The sequence below is a fragment of the Lontra canadensis genome, unplaced genomic scaffold (genome assembly GCF_010015895.1).
Source record: "Lontra canadensis isolate GAN:19392208 unplaced genomic scaffold, GSC_riverotter_1.0 scaffold1, whole genome shotgun sequence".
Taxonomy (NCBI): Eukaryota; Metazoa; Chordata; class Mammalia; order Carnivora; family Mustelidae; genus Lontra; species Lontra canadensis.
The window spans coordinates 98,247,276-98,264,421 of NW_022630995.1; the positions used below are offsets into that span (position 1 = coordinate 98,247,276).

The 17,146-nt window shown below is 37.1% G+C and overlaps 1 protein-coding gene across 6 annotated transcripts in view; it reads left to right on the plus strand.

Moving 5' to 3' along the window:
• Window positions 1-17,146, plus strand: part of COL25A1 (collagen type XXV alpha 1 chain) — a 451,863-nt gene that overhangs the window by 332,297 nt on the left and 102,420 nt on the right. For all 6 annotated transcript variants that reach the window (XM_032860080.1, XM_032860071.1, XM_032860089.1 and 3 more), the window contains exons 8-10: window positions 3,304-3,375; window positions 4,097-4,204; window positions 7,219-7,254. In XM_032860080.1, the coding sequence (XP_032715971.1) occupies window positions 3,304-3,375; window positions 4,097-4,204; window positions 7,219-7,254 (216 nt within the window). The remainder of the gene's footprint in view (window positions 1-3,303; window positions 3,376-4,096; window positions 4,205-7,218; window positions 7,255-17,146) is intronic.

The following is a 17,146-nucleotide window of genomic DNA, read 5'->3' on the forward strand; positions in this document are numbered from 1 at the left end:
ATTAAAAAAAGTTATTTAGTGTTTTTCAAACTTGAATCTTAAGGAAGATGTGCCATATTTGCTCTTGCCTTCAATAGTAAATAACCTTTAACCACCACCCCCAACACTTGCATATACCCTTCAAGCATTGTCTAGGTTTGAAAAATATAGGGTCCTAGAATATTACAGCCCAGGCCATGGGATTTTTGTTAGAATTTAAGAGAATTCTTCCACATGTCTCTTTCTACTCTGTTGCATATAAACTTCTGAAGTCTTTTTTCCCAAGTCACTAATAAAATCTTTATAATGCATCTCTAAGCACCTAATTGCTAGCATTTTCTACAGTTATGATGATTGAGGAATATAAAAATCAGCTTCCTCAAATAGAGATTTTCTGTTTGATGAAAAGTATCCATCCAAGGAGAGAATTACCTTTCCACTTTCCTCTTTAGATTTCATTAACACTGGAAAACAAACTAAAATTAAAAACTAATGCTTTTTGTGAGCATTTAGAAAATATGATCAAACAGCAAGCTGGTCATGCTCAGATAGGAGTACGAGAAGTGACTTATTTATACATTCAAATTTCAAAACATTTGTAAGGCCTACCATGTGTGCTTTTAAAAGGCTTTTAATTTTAAATTATTTTTGTTAGATAATCCTGTTCAAAGTGACATTATGATTTATCGCCACTAGTCAAGATTCTGATCCCTCGTAGACCTCTTGTTTGTATCTGTTTTTGTTCTTTGTTACATAAATATGAGATTTATATATAAAATTCTGACTGTGTAATATGGGGCTAATGAGTCACAGATGGAAAGATGTTGGCACATTACCATCTAATAACATTTTAAACTCATATTCCATAGTAAAACAAAAGCAAATTGTACACATCTGTTTTCCAACTTGTAGCATTTCTGAATTTGGGTAGCTTCTATGTTTCAAGGACTTTTACTTTGGGAGAAGAAAAAGAGGATACAGGTCACCTCAAAATTACCCAGACACTTGATAGCCATATCAGAAAGGATCTGGCAAAACAGATAAGATTTCCTCTGCTTCGCTTCCTGAGAAGTCCCAGCTCTAAAGAATGAAATTAAAAGGCATTAGGGCTGAAGAGATGTCTTCATACCACAAACATAATTTTATTGGTTCTTTTAAAAAGAAAAGTATATCCTGAATAAGGGGGAAATAAGAGAAAAAATATACCACGATTAATAAAATTAAAAAACTAGAAACTGGGGCGCCTGTGTGGCTCCGTGGGTTAAAGCCTCTGCCTTTGGCTCAGGTCATTATCTCAGAGTTCTGGGATCAAGCCCCACATCGGGCCCTCTGCTCTGCAGGGAGCCTGCTTCCTCCTCTCTCTCTGCCTGCCTCTCTGCCTACTTGTGATCTCTGTCTGTCAAATAAATAAATAAAATATTAAAAAAAAAAACAAACTAGAAACTTACTGGCCTTCGCTACAAATATCCTCAGAACAGATTTGAGCAGAGGAGGGGAAGGGCAATGAGGAGGGAATGTCTAGGAAGCCTGCACACACCTGAGGCCATGTAAGGTGTGGTTGCTGTTCATTTTATTTGTATGTTAAACATGTTCTGTGTGTGCGGGGCGGGGCGGGGGGGGGGAATGGAATAAAAGGCTCCAATATCTCACATAGCTGGAAAAGAAATAGAACAAAGGCAAAAGTTCTCTCTCAGACCTACCCAATTGAAATGCCTATGTCCACGAGTTAGTATAAATTTGTGAATATGAGTCTCTAAAACATCTCTTCCCGGTTCTCCCTGGTTAAGGAATTCAAAACCACTTTTCTACTTCAAGGGGTTGTGTGAACTGTCAAGTTCTTTTGGAAAAGTTACGTGACAGAAGCGATTACTGCAGAGTGTGACCATAAACTCCTCTGACATGAAATACGCATGTTATAAGAGACAGATTTCCATCCACCACCTCTGCAGGAATTCCTGAAACAGGAAAGACCTGAGATTCATCATATGATTGGAGAGGGAAATTTTGATATGTGGGTGGTAAGACTATCTTTTGTGGGGCAGACTGCATTTATTCTGAGGAATCTTTCTGATCAGATGGCAAAATTCTATTCACTGTTCTCTAAAGAAGAATTAATACGTGTATGTCCTGAGTTGTAAACAGAATATCAATGGAGGGTAATCACGGTGTTGTTTTCATAACAGTGTCTGTAGTTATCTCCATATTGTGCTAACATTTTGTGTGTAAGATTCCAGAAATGTTAAGAGCGTGTACACAGATCCCAGTGTAACTGCCACAACAGCAAGTTATAAGGAGTTCTCAATCTGGCCTTTCCATTAAAGGAACGTTTGGCCTGAGGGCCTCGTGTGTGTGCCTGGTTTCCTTTACAGTGTGTCAAACAAGACAAGACTTAGAGCCAGGACAGGGTGGCATTAGGTATATGCTTGTTTTGTTTGTCCATCAGTGGAATGTCTGTGTGACGTTTTGTGTCGTGTTGTTTTGGTGCTGTCCCACGTCCATAGGGTCTGCCAGGCTTCCCCACAGTTGCTGCTCTGCACAGTAATCAGATCCTCACCGTCAAGGTTTGTGGTTGGCACCCATGCTGCTCAGTCAGAGCCCACAATCAGCATAAGAGTGAGCAAGAACAGCTAAATTGGCTTGCCAAGTCCAGTTGCTCCCTTTCACCGTATGCAGGGAAGTTTTGGATCCTTGGGACCTCACCTACGTCCGTGAGGTCAAATATCTATTGAGAAGGAGAATCTTGAACATATAAGAAAATATCAAAGTCGAGCAGGGTCGATGAAGAGAGGCAGGCATGACTATCTAAGACTGTGCCACCCCTCAATGGTTTGATTTACGTGCATGACAACACTCCGTGACATTTTTCAGTCAATTAAAGAATCCTCAGTATTCTGGACTTGGGGCATTTATAAAATGGTGGTCGCGTTCATGCCACATTATGCTGGTTGACAAGTCTGACGGAAATTGAACTGGTGCTTTGTCTCCAGACTTTCTGCTCAGTGTGCAGGACACAGGTGATGGGAGCCTTCCTGCTGCTTTCATATACTGCATTCGAGAGGCCTAATACCCGCAGCAAAAGGATGGGACAACCAAAAGATCCCTCTCTAACTACAGATCTGGTCTCGCCATCCTATTTTAGGATTATGTTTCTTTCAAGAAGAGCCAGACAGTCTGATGTCAGACACAAGCACCAGTTCCCTTTTGTTTAATGATCATTATAAATCTAATGTGTATGTCTTTATTTCTTTCTTGGGGCCTTCTGATGTCTATTCTCCAATTCTCTCACCTCTGAACTTCAACCTTTGACCTCACCTGACTGATCAGATGGTGTTTCCTAAAATCAATCATGGGTTTCTCTCTGCTGATCAGCAGCTCATTAAACGCCGCCTCATTAAGGTAGTGCTTATTCTTGCTCAAGTCTGATTTCTTCTTAACATTCAGTTATTACTCCATTTACTGTTGCTTTACCATTTATCTCTCGTGGGTGGGGGTATTTATTTGGAAATATCCTAGAGCAAAACTATGTGTAGGGAGCTGCATTTGTTTGAAATGTATATGAAAGTACCAAAGTAAAAAGGCATAGAATGCCTAATTTTTTCTTCATTAGAAAAGAAAGACAACTGAAATTATATCCAGTAACAGATCAAGTTTCTAAGCTCTTTGGCTTTGGTAATTTATAAATCATTACACAGTTTGACAAGAGCTTGTATGTTTAATTTTATAGGTTGTGAAAAAGTAAACACATTTGTCCAACCACAAATGCAGCCATTTTATTAAATAAGGTGAATATAACTGATGCAGCATTTCCACAAATCAGGTTATGCAAAAGTTTTATACCAGCTCTGAGTACCATGATAACTTACACCATTTCCAAGAGCTGAGAGGGCTGGTTCCGGAGCTGCCTTGATTTTAATAGCATCTACTCAGTTCGCCCAGCATGAATATTTATTTGCTCCCTGCTGGAAGGCAAATTGCCTACAGGCATCATGTTCTGATTGTTCTGGTTTTTTTCATAGAGTAAACGTGGATTAGATAATACAAATTTAAAGTGTTGAAAAGAAAATCTGGGTCTTTATCTTTCATGGTCATTGTTGGTCTGTTCCCTTCCCCTTTATAGGGTGACCAAGGACAGGCTGGGCCTCCAGGACCTCCAGGCCCTCCTGGCCCAAGAGGGCCTCCAGGGGACACAGGGAAAGATGGCCCCCGTGGAATGCCAGGAGTGCCCGTGAGTTGCATTTTGGATCCATTTGTTTTAAGGGCTGAGAACAGGGGTGGAGTGGAGTAAGGAGGGGCCATAGGGTTAGAGGTTTGCAGGAAGTGAGGTGACAGAAAGTACCCAAGCAGACAGGGCACTGCCAACAGGATTCTGCCTCATGGCTCAACCCAGGGGAACCTATATGAACCACAAAGAGAGACCTGGAGAAGGCAGCTAAACTGGTTTTCAGGTAAGCCTCAAGAAATCTATGATTGAGTATGCCTGATCTCACTTGGGCCCTGACTACCTTAGAGTACATCAATGCCTTTGACTTAAATGGGAGAATAGCTTGAAACTCAAGGTGAGAGATTGGTAACATTCTCCAAAGGATTGAGGTAGATGATTAAGTCCCATGTGAATTATGGAAAGCAAAGGAGGTAAATCTTTTTAATGTTTACTCCCTCGTAAATAAATTGACCAAAAAGGAAAAACAATTGCAAATAAAATAATAACATTAATGGTTAAAACATCAGTAGGTATGGTTTGAATATCATTTGTCCTTTAAATATGAAGCTTTTGGGGCGCCTGGGTGGCTCAGTGGGTTAAGGCCTCTGCCTTCGGCTCAGGTCATGGTCTCAGGGTCCTGGGATCGAGCCCCGCATTGGGCTCTCTGCTCCTCGGGGAGCCTGCTTCTCCCTCTCTGTCTCTGCTTGCCTCTCTGCCTACTTGTGATCTCTCTGTCAAATAAAATAAAATCTTAAAAAAAAAATACATGTGAAAAAAAAATAATAGAAATTATTTTTTTAAAAAATTTTTTAAAGATTTTATTTATTTATTACAGAGAGAGAGAGAGCGAGAGCGAGCACAGGCAGGGGGAACGTCAGTCAGAGGGAGAAGCAGGCTCCCTGCTGAGCAAGGAGCCCCATGTGGGGCTCAAGCCCAGGACCCTGAGATCATGACCTGAGCAGAAGGTAGATGTTTAACTGACTGAGCCACCCAGGCATCCCAATAGAAGTGATTTTAAAGCAATCTCAATAGTTAGATCTAAGTACTTAGTTACTAAGATTGATCAAGTGTCAATAATACAGTAGTACAGGACACGAGATAAATGGTTTGATTTGGTAGAGACAGCCCAGCAATTGAAAAAAATATATGGAAAAGGTAAAAAAAAAAAAAAATTAATATTAAGGCCTTAGAACTTGAAATTCAAATCTATTGCTGAATTAATCTACTTATTATATTTATTTATCTATTGCTTTGACTTAAATATTTTCGTAAGTGTTTTCATAGTACAAAAGAATGAAAATATTTTTCTGCAAAATGGAAAGATTTTAAAACTAAAGAATCAAAAAGAAAAAAAATCAGCCATAGTCATTTATGTTTTGGAGTATTTCATTTTTATATTCAATATATTTATGTATTTTTTTCAAAGAGTAATTCTCTTTGTTAGAATGGTTTTCTGAGACAATCTCTTGGAAGTTCCATTTCCCTTTCTGAAAGCAGCTGTCAGTTTGTCATATGAAAGGAGGGATTGAATCCCAACCTATGATTGGTTGGCCGTTAGGATGTCTCACTGAACCATCAAAGGTAGTGGTTTTACCTTGAAACTGTCTTTGAAGGTCTGATCTTTTCCTGGGATGATATCCCAAAAGATAGAGACAGCATAACTTTAGGGATACTTAAATCTCCCCAAATAATTGCTGGTTGCCAAGAAAGATGCAATGAGTATTTCTTCAACTAAAAAGAACGGTTAAAACCATTTTGATGGTATAAAACTAGTCAGATCAGGGGCGCCTGGGTGGCTCAGTGGGTTAAAGTCTCTGCCTTCGGCTCAGGTCATGATCCCAGGGTCCTGGGATTGAGCCCCGCATCGGGCTCTCTGCTCCGCGGAAGGCCTGCTTCCTCCTCTCTCTCTGCCTGCCTCCCTGCCTGCTTGTGATCTCTCTCTCTGTCAAATGAATAAATAAAATCTTTAAAAAAAAAAAAAAAAAACTAGTCAGATCGTTGGGTCTTATATACTCTACAGAAAACTCAAAGTATAGATTACTTTCAAGATAGAAGATAAAGGTAAGATATGACAACCTGTAAAGAATTAAAAAATTATGTCATCCTTCAAATGAATATAGTTTATTCATCTGAGTAAGAATGGAGCTTTTTACAAAGAAGTATGAACAGGCTTTTTTTTTTTTTTTAATTCCACCTAGAGAAATTGAACAGGTTTTATAGTCTCGCAGTTAATTTTTATATGCCATCATAACCACTAGAAAAAGGTTTTATAAGAACAAACTGAGAAATACTTATTTTTAAAGTCCCAACAATTTCTATAGCTATTGATATTACAAGAATGGTTCTTCTAAAAGTTCTCTATTGCTAATGACTATCAATATGATAATATGATGATAAAACATAATAAGGAATTTTGTGTGAATCTGCATATTAGAAAACTATGATGGGGTATGATATAGCAAAACATTCTGTGTATTTGAACATATGCTATTCATTTTAATAAAACATGTTATTTCAGCCATCATTAATTCAGGAAAATCAAAATTCAAACTCGGTTTGCTCACTTTGTTATTTAATTACTGTACTAAGAGCAGTTGTGTCTCTGTCCTGTGTATGGAAGTTCTGAGATCTCATAAAGAGGATCAGGTCATCGTCTTTATGTCTTCATAAACAGAACATAATAAACGAGATATTACTGGAATTGCAATTAAATATTTTTCTAGGACCATTTACTGATTTAATATAATCACCCAGTAGGGGTGATTTTTATTTAGAATACATTCTTGGCATAATTCTTAAATCTCTGCTGTGATCTAGACTCATTTTAATAAATCCTAAAATGTTTATAAAATGCATTTGAAGAAAGAACGTGGCTCTCTTTTTACTGCATTGTATTTGCATTTCTCTACTTAGCCTGAAAAGTATATTTGACATTCATGCACCCCAGTGGCTATTGTGAAAGAGGAAAAAAAAAAAAGATTGAAATTGCTTTTTAATATTTATAGCATTAATAAAAATTATCACTGTTCTTTTTTAAGGGTGAACCAGGGAAACCAGGAGAGCAAGGCTTGATGGCAAGTATCTCAATTTCTTTTTCTATGCTAAAAAGAATAGAAGTCTAATTTATTCAAAACTGTGGTCCAGAATATGCATAAGGAAAAAGTGGGAGATTCCAGGCAGGAGAAATGACAAAGAGAGTGAGGAAGGTCAAAGGATGGAATTTTTGTTATTCCTTTCTTCCTTCCTGCTGTAAGGAAGATTATATTCAGGGATATGCATATTAGCTTAAATCGGAATGAGTTTCAAAGGAATGAGTTTTCAAAAGCTTTCAAAAGTCACATTCAGAGGAATATGACTGTGAATTAGTATAGTGAGTCTTCTAGAAGGATTCAAGGAGATTTTGTTGTTGAAGGGCTCCCCCCAGAAAGAAACAGTCGTGCCTTCTTGAGTCCTGTCATTAAAAAAGATCATGAAATGATTCCACATGGACTGGCCAATAGACATGCATGACCCATTCTTCATGATTTGTTTATTCTTTGCCAACGAAAGAGAAGTTGGGGCCTGGAAGAGTAGAATTCCTTCAACCTACCTCTTCCTGTCTCTTCCTTCCTATTTCCAGAGCCACCTTTCTAACCTATTTTATGACATAGATAATATTGGGGAACTCAGTTGGACCTTCTAATAACCCAGATTCCAGAGGACAGCTGTGTTTCACACTCATCCTGGATACAGTGGTCACAGTGAACTTGATTGTGTGCCTTATACACAATGTGTGGCTTGCATCTTACAGGTGTTTAGGGTCTAACGTTTATTTTAAAAAACTAGTTAGCTAGGTCCTAATGCAACTAACACACGAGAATACAGCAGTTGGTCAGGAATTAAAACAAATGTGTGAATGGGTTAAAGGTTAAAGGCTTCTCCCTGAATAGGATGCCTTCAACAGCCCTCCTGGGAAGAAACTCACCAAGCTGTAGTCCTAGCCATTGTGGGGTTGGCTTTGAAACATCACCAGTTAAAGGAAAGTACCCTAAAATGGAGTCTGAGCCCCCCCACCCCCACTGGAAATTCTTTGTTCCCGACCTATGGTATCAAGATAGAGAATTGATTCAGATGACTTGAAAGTGGAGGTACTATAATGGATTCTTTTTTAGAAAAATAAAATGGAAGAGAAAGAACAAAAAAAGATAATATGTGAAAATTAAACCAAACCTATATCATCAGTGGTAACTTTGGGTACAAGCACAGAATTCGTTTTCAGGGTTAGCAGGTCACAGGGGGTGAAGGATTCTTAGAAAACTACAATATAAATTTTAATACTGCCTTAAGCAGCTGAATGCAACTGTAATTTCTATCCTGGCTGATGGTCAAAACATATTTCTTCCAAACATTCTTACATGGAAGACCACGTGGGATTCTCAGGAGCCTATGTTTTTTTCTCCTCAGATTTTTATCATTGTCATTGGCTTTCTACCTTGATGCTCAATGCAGCATCCTAATATACAAAATTCTAAAATAAAGCAGATTTCATAAAAAATTAAAATCTTATCCTCCTTAAATTCATACATATACTTTAGAATATACTATGGGAATCACAATTTAACGTCATTTCTCTACAATTCCTAACTTCCTAGGACTTAGTTTTACTTGTCCTAAGTGAATTATGTTCATATCTTAGTTTGCTTTGATTTCCCATTTCATACAGCACCTTTTCAGGTGACAATCTCAGATGTTTGTTTCTGTTTTTTAATAAACTTTTACTTATCTTTAAACTCTTCTAATTTAGTTCATATTCTCATTTTTAGAATGTAGCTAAGAAACTTAATTGAAATCACAAATGTTCAAAGGATATTGTAATGTAATGATCTTCTAAAGTGCTGTTTTTTAAGATATAAAACTCTTTTTTTAGAAGAAAACTTCCATAATATATATAAAGAAAAGTAAGCAAATCACAAGTATACACCCCAGTGACTTTTCACAGTGAGCCTAACCATGTAACCACAAACCAGAGCAAGATGTTCAATATTAGTATATTCCAGAAACCCCCATCTGCCCTCCAGTCACCATCCACTTCTTCCCAAAGTTCACCACCATTCTGACTTCTGCCACCATTGATTAATTCTGCCGTCATTTGAATTTTATATTAATAGAATCATACAGTATGTGCACTTTTATGTCTGGCTTCTTTTGTTCAATGTTATATTTGTGAGATCATCCACCTCTGTTTTAATAGCCTTCACAGCTGCTTAAAAAAAAAAATTAGGAGGAAGAACCTTACTTCCTCGACTAACCCGTTAAATCTACTTCACTCAAATAGCAGTAAATGAATGAATAGTCTGTCTGACCTTGGGCAAGTCACTTAACCTCTCAATTTCTCATCTGTAAAGAAAGGATAATAATACCCTCTCTGCCTCCCTTAGAAGGTTGCCAAAGACAAATGCAATAAATTAGGGGAAAGCACTTTAAAATACATAACGAAGAACTATATGAGTATGTTATTATTATTATCACTCAGTTGTTTCCCCTAGAGTAAATTACAGGTGAACACGGATTTATATAACAGATGTATTCCTGTAAAGTTCTGTATGAATCAGATTTTCATAAATCAACATATCTTAAAAGTTCTGGGGAATTTTGCTATTTAAAGCAATCCCATTCAGAGTCTTTTTGTAAAGCAATATAATCCCCTAATTCCTCTTCCCAACAAACTGAATTTTTATATCGCATATTTGCTTAAAGTAAAATATTTCTATGGTTTAAAAAACTATTATTCTCAAAAAACCACTAGTCATATTTGTTAACTCAAATAGCACCTATATATTTTAAACCATCTCAAAGAAAAAAGAGGATCCTGGAAAAATAATAGCAGTTGTCATGGGAGAAAAAAGAAATTTTTTTTCTTTTAAATATTATGTATGTGTGGGGTGTGTGTGTGTGTGTGTGTGTGCGCGCACACACGTGCACACACATGCCCATGTTTGTTTTGACTCGAAGTCTGGCAGGGAGAAAATTACATTGCATCAGTAGTTCTGGCCTCACAACTGGTTAAGAGTGTTTGACTATAGTCTGTGATCTTTTTTTTAACTGATCTATGATGTATAGGCAGTAATTCCTAATTCATCTATCTCACTGGGTTATTGTGTGAAACAAGTGAAATAGTAATAATATGAAAATACTTTATGAACTATAAAGAGTTCCATAAATAAGAAGTATGGCTGTTAAGATGAATCCCTGTAGAAATAACACACAGAAAGGCCACTGTGAAACAGAAGGGCTAAGTACAGCGTGATTATAGCTGTCAGTGAAATTGCAGTGTATTAAATACTATGATCGAAAGTGCAACTTATCCTTTGGTCCTATTTGCTGTTGTCATTTTTTTTTTTTTTGGCCTTTTCCTATCATCTTACATTGTCAATTTTTCATAACTATCTTCTCATCCACCAGTTAAACAAGGAAAGATAATAAAAAACATGGCTCTCGTCTTTTCCACGGTATGCAAAACTCACTACATTTATTGCTTTGTATCATGGAGGAGTGTTTGCTTATAAAAGGGTCCTGAGAGGCACTGGAGAATTTTGTAAAATGTAAAATGTCTCTGATGATGACATGAAAAAACCTGGGAACGTTCTAAAATTAGCTCTTACAAAACTGTTTATGAGTGTGTCAGGTGGGGAATTAGTTTTCATAATCCAGGATATATATTTTATATTGCAAAAATAATCATCTGAAGATTAACAGCATCTCTGATAGAATAAAAAAGAAGGCCTGCGGCTCAAGCAGTTCCACATTTATTTAATCCTGCTGTGCATCTATTCTGTAAACATGACCTTTGGGTTTGCAGAGACGTTCAGGATGAGATTGTAAAAGACGGAATCATGAGCTAAAATAAATTGGACTCCATTTAAATAAGAAGAGAGTGGCTCTGAGTCATAAAACTAGACCCAAGAATCAAAGTTAGGACTGACCACAATCGGAAGTGCTCAAGTTCTGAACCCTGGTGCAAGTGATCTTTATTTTTCAAGGTCTTCAGAGGTTTAAATAGTTGTTCAAATAGCATTTTTGGAGTTAGCTTTTCTTTTGATATTCTTATTTCTTTCTTTGGCAAATATAGGAGTTCTCAAAAGCATGAAAGATAGATGTTTTATAAATCTCTATTAATATGTCGACTCATCCCAATTTCCTGGAAATTATTCTGTGGCCCAAAGTGTGTACATCCAATGCTTTATAGACCAAATCACTTTCTCTACTCTGAAACCCTATTTTCATCCTTCATTCTCTTCCCAAATGTATGTAAACTCCATAGCATATCCACTCATTTCTTTCTGAATTATAAGAGCATTTCAAATTCATTTGTTGGGCCTGGTAGTGTCAGAGATTTTTTTTTTTTTTTAATTCAGAAGTACTTTTGCTGTTATTATTCCTTACAGTAAAATTTGGACTTATGTCTGAACAGGTTATAGATGTGTTCAGTTTATTTTAATTTTGCCCGCAAATACATTTAATACATTAGGGTCAAGTGAAAGTAATGCATTTTATGTTAGCTGATAAAGTAAACATAAATAATTGCTTCTGCTTCATTTAAAATAAAATTGAAGTAACCAATATGTGAAGGTTGACTTTAAATGTATTTAGTTACAATGCTTTGCTCTCCCACCTCCAAAATTCATTTTACCTAACTGTACTTTGGTCTGTCAACTGTCTTGATCAGCAGGATGGCAGACATGGGAGACAACAGCAGTCTTTTCTTTTTGATTTTAATCTGGCGAAGAAAGCAAAAGCCCAAATCACAATAACAAAAATGATCAACATCATCCTAGGATATTTGGCGATTAGACTCGATTTTTACAATGGAATCTTATTGAGTAACACTGCTTTGCTTCATTTGTGCACATTGCCTGCTGGGATGCCTTAGCAACCTCTCTAATGCTTTATTATCCTCACTTAATCTGATTGTCCATGAAGTCCAAGTAAAGGCCACAACAACAGAGTCCTTCCCATCTCCTTGGTGCTTTTTGTCCAGAGACTGTAATGTTTGGTTTTCCAAATGGACCAAGGGAAAGTAGACAAGTAATGCCTTCTTCTCCTGGTGCTGCCCACTTCCCTGTCTAGTTTCCCAACTCAGAGGGACTCACTTTGGATTCCTGGCTGCGTGGACTTCAACAGAGGTGTTGAAAGGTCACCTTGGTGTGGTCGGAAAGCGTGGAGTTTGACTTGTCTTTAGAGCTGGCTCAGTGACTTAGGAACAAAAAGTAGACTTTTAAAGGAGCATTTTTATAGTGGTATAAGAGTACAATCAAGTTACACAAGTCTGAAAAGATAGTCTACAAGGCTGAATAGATTATTGTCTGTGTTATTCTCCATCTCGTTTTGTCTTCCTTAACCTCTATGATGTGCATCAACTCTATTTTTAACTGTCTTAGTCTGGTTCCAATTAAAGGTTTGGAAAGCTGTATCATATTAGACAAATTTAGATATTTAAATTTGTCTATCTAGCTGTATCATATTAGACAAATATTAAAGTGGTGAGACCAAATGATATCTGAGACCCCTTCCAGATCTAAAGTCCTGTCATTCTATTCTGTTTCATTGTAAATGCACAGACACATATTACATAACCATTTATCCATCTACACATTCTGTAAATAATGAGATACAATAAAAACAGTCATACATTCAGTTTTAGTGGAAGAAAGCCTTAAAAATTGTCCCCTTCAAATGTATCATCAACCTCTCTAGCTATCATTTATTTTATCTTTAGGATCCAACATATTGTAGAGCAATACTGAGGCAAAATAAATCACTCTTGTATGAGGATATTTAATGACATTGAAATCTCTTTACCGAATACTCATATCTCATTCCTAGAGTAGGAAGAAACTTCTCAAAACAAAGTCATGTCCATGTAAGCTCTGTGCCTTACATCTGCAGATTAAGGGCAAATGTGCACATTTTAGGGCAAGAATATAAATGGATGCCCTCATACAATGTGCTGAAATATTTAGAGGATAAGCCAAGCTAATAAACCGGCAAGTAAAATATGTTCTGACCTATGACCTTCAAAGGTATGTCCTCATAGTGATTTGGAAAGTTCAAATGCAAAATTGTTGCACTCCTTGGAGATTCAAGCCAAAGTGTGGCAGCATGTGGAGAGCTATAACCTCGTCCCAGCCCCTGGCCCTGGCCTATTCCCTTTGTTTCCCACACCTACCTCATCCCTCGACTTTATGAGACAGGAGCTGTCACCTGTAGACATTCTGTTATGTTCAAAGATCAAACTATGTCCACACGCCTTAAAATACCCACCTCTCTGCTTCTTACACCAGTTCATTGTTGTGCATACCAGTGGTGTGGTTCATCTTTGGAAAAACAGAACTGAGAGAGAGGCAACTCAGAGTCCTTGAAATGATCTCCTGTCAGTGGAGCAAAGAATTCTAGGGTCCCTATTGCCCAAAGCAGAGTCTGAAGTCAGGGGGCCAAGCATGAGGCTTGCAGCCCGAGAAGAACTCTCTAAAGCATGGGCCCTAAAGCAAGAGACCTCCGGCCCAGGGCGAAGGGCAGAACAGAGTCCACATGTCTGGGTGGATTCTTTAAAAAATAGACTTCTCCTTTGCTCACCTTCTTTGAAAAAACTTCATGCACACTCACATATTCACACCCCTTCACACTGAGCTAAGTTAGAAGCTTTCTTCTCTCCTCCACAGCATTTATCATGTCATACAGTACTTGTGCTTGGTACTTATTGTGCATAAATTAAATGACTGAATTATATGAATCAATGAATCAATAAATCAGGTACTAATAAAAGGATTCAGCTTTATAGTTTTCTCCCAACAAGTGTCATAGCACACCAGGAGTGGGAATAGGCAGGATCAATGCAACAGCACTACCATAAAACTGCTCTTTCTCCTTTATCTTCTTAAATTCATTTGTGCTGTAACAATTATTTGGACTATATGTGTGTGCGGGAATATGTGTGGTGCAACTAAAACACTGATTTTCATGAGAATAGTGGGAAGTAACTATATCAATTTCTGGTCATACTACGTGGCTATTTTTAAAGCAGGGTGTAAAAGGTTTAGAAGAAATCTTAGGAATCATCTAGTTTATCACTTCACAGATAAAGACACAGCATCAGAGTGGTTAAATGACTTGACCAAGGTCACAAAGCGGTCTGGCAGAAATAGGCTGGAATTCAGTTCACCTGATTGAAGTCTTCTGTGTTTTCCAAAGTCTAGATTTGCATTTTGTAATACAGTAGCCACTAGCCACATGTGACTATTGAAATGTAAATTAATTAAATTAAATAAAATTTTAAAACCAATTCCAAACAATTGCACTAGCCACATTTCCAAGGTTCCATGGCGACTTGTAGTTGGTGGCTACCATACTAGATCAAGCAAAATAGACCACCTCCATCATTCCAGAAAGTTCTGATGGACAGTGCTGGTCTAGGTGGGAAATAGACCTGAAGAGTAGATGAGTATATATTCTAGTCCTAAATTTATGTCCTCCTTCTGCTGATCATGGGATATTTAAATTTTAGCAGCTAGTGTTTCTCAGCATTGTTGATTTAAAATAGGAAAAGCACTTATACTTCACTCAATAGAAATATTTTTTACTGAGTGTAGTGTACAGTGATAGGCCTTCGTGAACCATAAATTTGTTTCCTTTATGGTACACTAGGGAAGTGTGCTTAATCACAGAGGGCAGAGGAAGCCTGTTAATTTTTCTTTCTTTCCGGGTCATTTCCATTTTGAGTTCAGCAACAAGAAACAATTTATTAAGTATTTAGAAGGAATGGAATGAGCTAATTTCAGCTCTGGATATCTGGTGAGAGGTGATAGAGTCTCTGTTTTGGGACCTAATCAGAACATAGATTCTCAAATACCTAGATTTGTCTTTAATCTGAGGTGGTAATTAATGCTCAATATTTAGTCTTGGGTCCTGGTTTTGTTAAGTAGTGAAAAAAAAAATGGATTACTTCTTTAATTTCCTGAGCTTTAAGAGACCTTCCTTACAGAGGTCACAGCTTCATAATCTTGAGAAACACCAGTGGATGACTCATCCTTCTCCCCTCTCCACAAACTCAGCACTTCAGATAGAGAAGTCAGAAAGAATTTATTCCTTTAAAAAAAAATAATTTCTCCTTTAAAAAATTTTTTTGGTCAAGTATTCATGAATTAATAGAATGACATGCCATCCTACTGATAGTCTTTAAAGTAGACCTGTTTTAGAAAAATTTAAAAAAATAAAGAACTATCTCAGGGATGTCTGGGTGGCTCAGTTGGTTGAGCATCTGACTCTTGGTTCCCACTCAGGTCAGGTTCTCAGGGTGGGTGGAGCCCCAGATCAGGTTCTGTGCTTAGGACAGAGTCTGCTTGTCCCTCTCCCTCTGTCCCATCCCCCATGTGCTCTCTCTCTCTCTCTCTGTGTATCTCTCTCAAGCAAATAAATAAATAATTTTTTTTTTTAGAAAAATAACTATTTCAAATAATAGAAATTATGGTGTTGTATTATTGACATAAAACTCCCAGATACTTAAAGAGGAACAAGTGTTTCAAAACTCTGAACTCTTTCCCATGATAGAGGTATGATGGTTTGAGTGGTAAGATTATGAAGGAAATTTGATAAATGTCATTTAATAATTTTTATGTTCATTAATTCATTGCTTCAGTTTAGTCAATATTTATTTGCTAGGCACGAACTGGGTACTGAGGATGTAAAATATATGACCTAAAGAATTTGCTGCCTAGTCAAGTAGATTTTATAAATATGTGAATATAATAAAATATAGCTGCTTAAAATGTGCTAGAGAAACACAGAGGATAAAAACCAGCTCTGTCTGGGAGCAGTGGAGAAGGCTCACAAAGGAAGTAAGTTATGACTGCTGAGACTCGAAGAATTATTAAGAACTCCACGTGAAGACTAATAGGAGACTGCTTGGGAAAATATAAATGATTAAGTGTGACTGAAGACAGAGCCCATGAAAGACTCAAAGCAAGATAGGTGGCTCTCCCATCTCAGCACTATCCTGGTCTTTCTTGTTTATGCTTTATTCCTTCATACCCAGTGCAACTATATCATTGGCTTTTACACTGAAAACATTTCAGCACACTCTCTTATATTCTAAACATTTCCCCGTAGTTCCTAGTTTGGCATTTCCACACACTTAAGCTATGAAATCTGAATCTTGTAAAACATTACTTGAATTATACTCCAGACATACATGTAATAGTGGCTAGAGTTTATGTTTCTTGACCTTCCCTCATCAAAACATCCAAGTAGAATATGGAATTTTATATATCTTCAATGAATTCTTCTTAAGCAAGACAAGTTTTCATTATTTATTTCAAATTTCCTCTTACTCTTTATAAACTAAGTTAATGCATTTTCTGATCTTGTGATGCCTTTGACCAAGTTAATATCTTTGAAAAAATTACAATTAAAGTCTGTTATACCATGTCCCTGAGAAATTCTGGTACTAATATTTTATGACACCAAAAGTTAGATTAGGTATGTTATCATTCTTCCCTACAGAACCTGACTTTAATGTATTTTCTTCATTTTGCTTAACTCTTATTAAATCATGGGAAGATTCTTAACTCAAAAAGGAAATAATTTTAAATGGCTTAATAGTTTGGGGCTTTTATCCTCCCCTTCACAGATGGACCACCTCTTTCTTGTTCCCTGTGCTTTTTATTACAGAAGCTGGTTGTATATTCTTGTATCCAGAAATGACCAGCAGCTTTCAGAGCTTCAAATTTTACTGTTAGCCATCAGGGACAGAACAGGAACTATGTCCGCCCCCTGCTCACACAGAACATCATTTCCTAATAGCAGGCAACCAGAACTTGCCTTAAAACACCTCCCAAGAGGCAACCTAAAGCACATCATTTAGAAACTCTGCATCCTGTTTAAGTAATTAATACCTCAATCAAATTTGGACTAACATTGGTGGTGTCAGAAGAA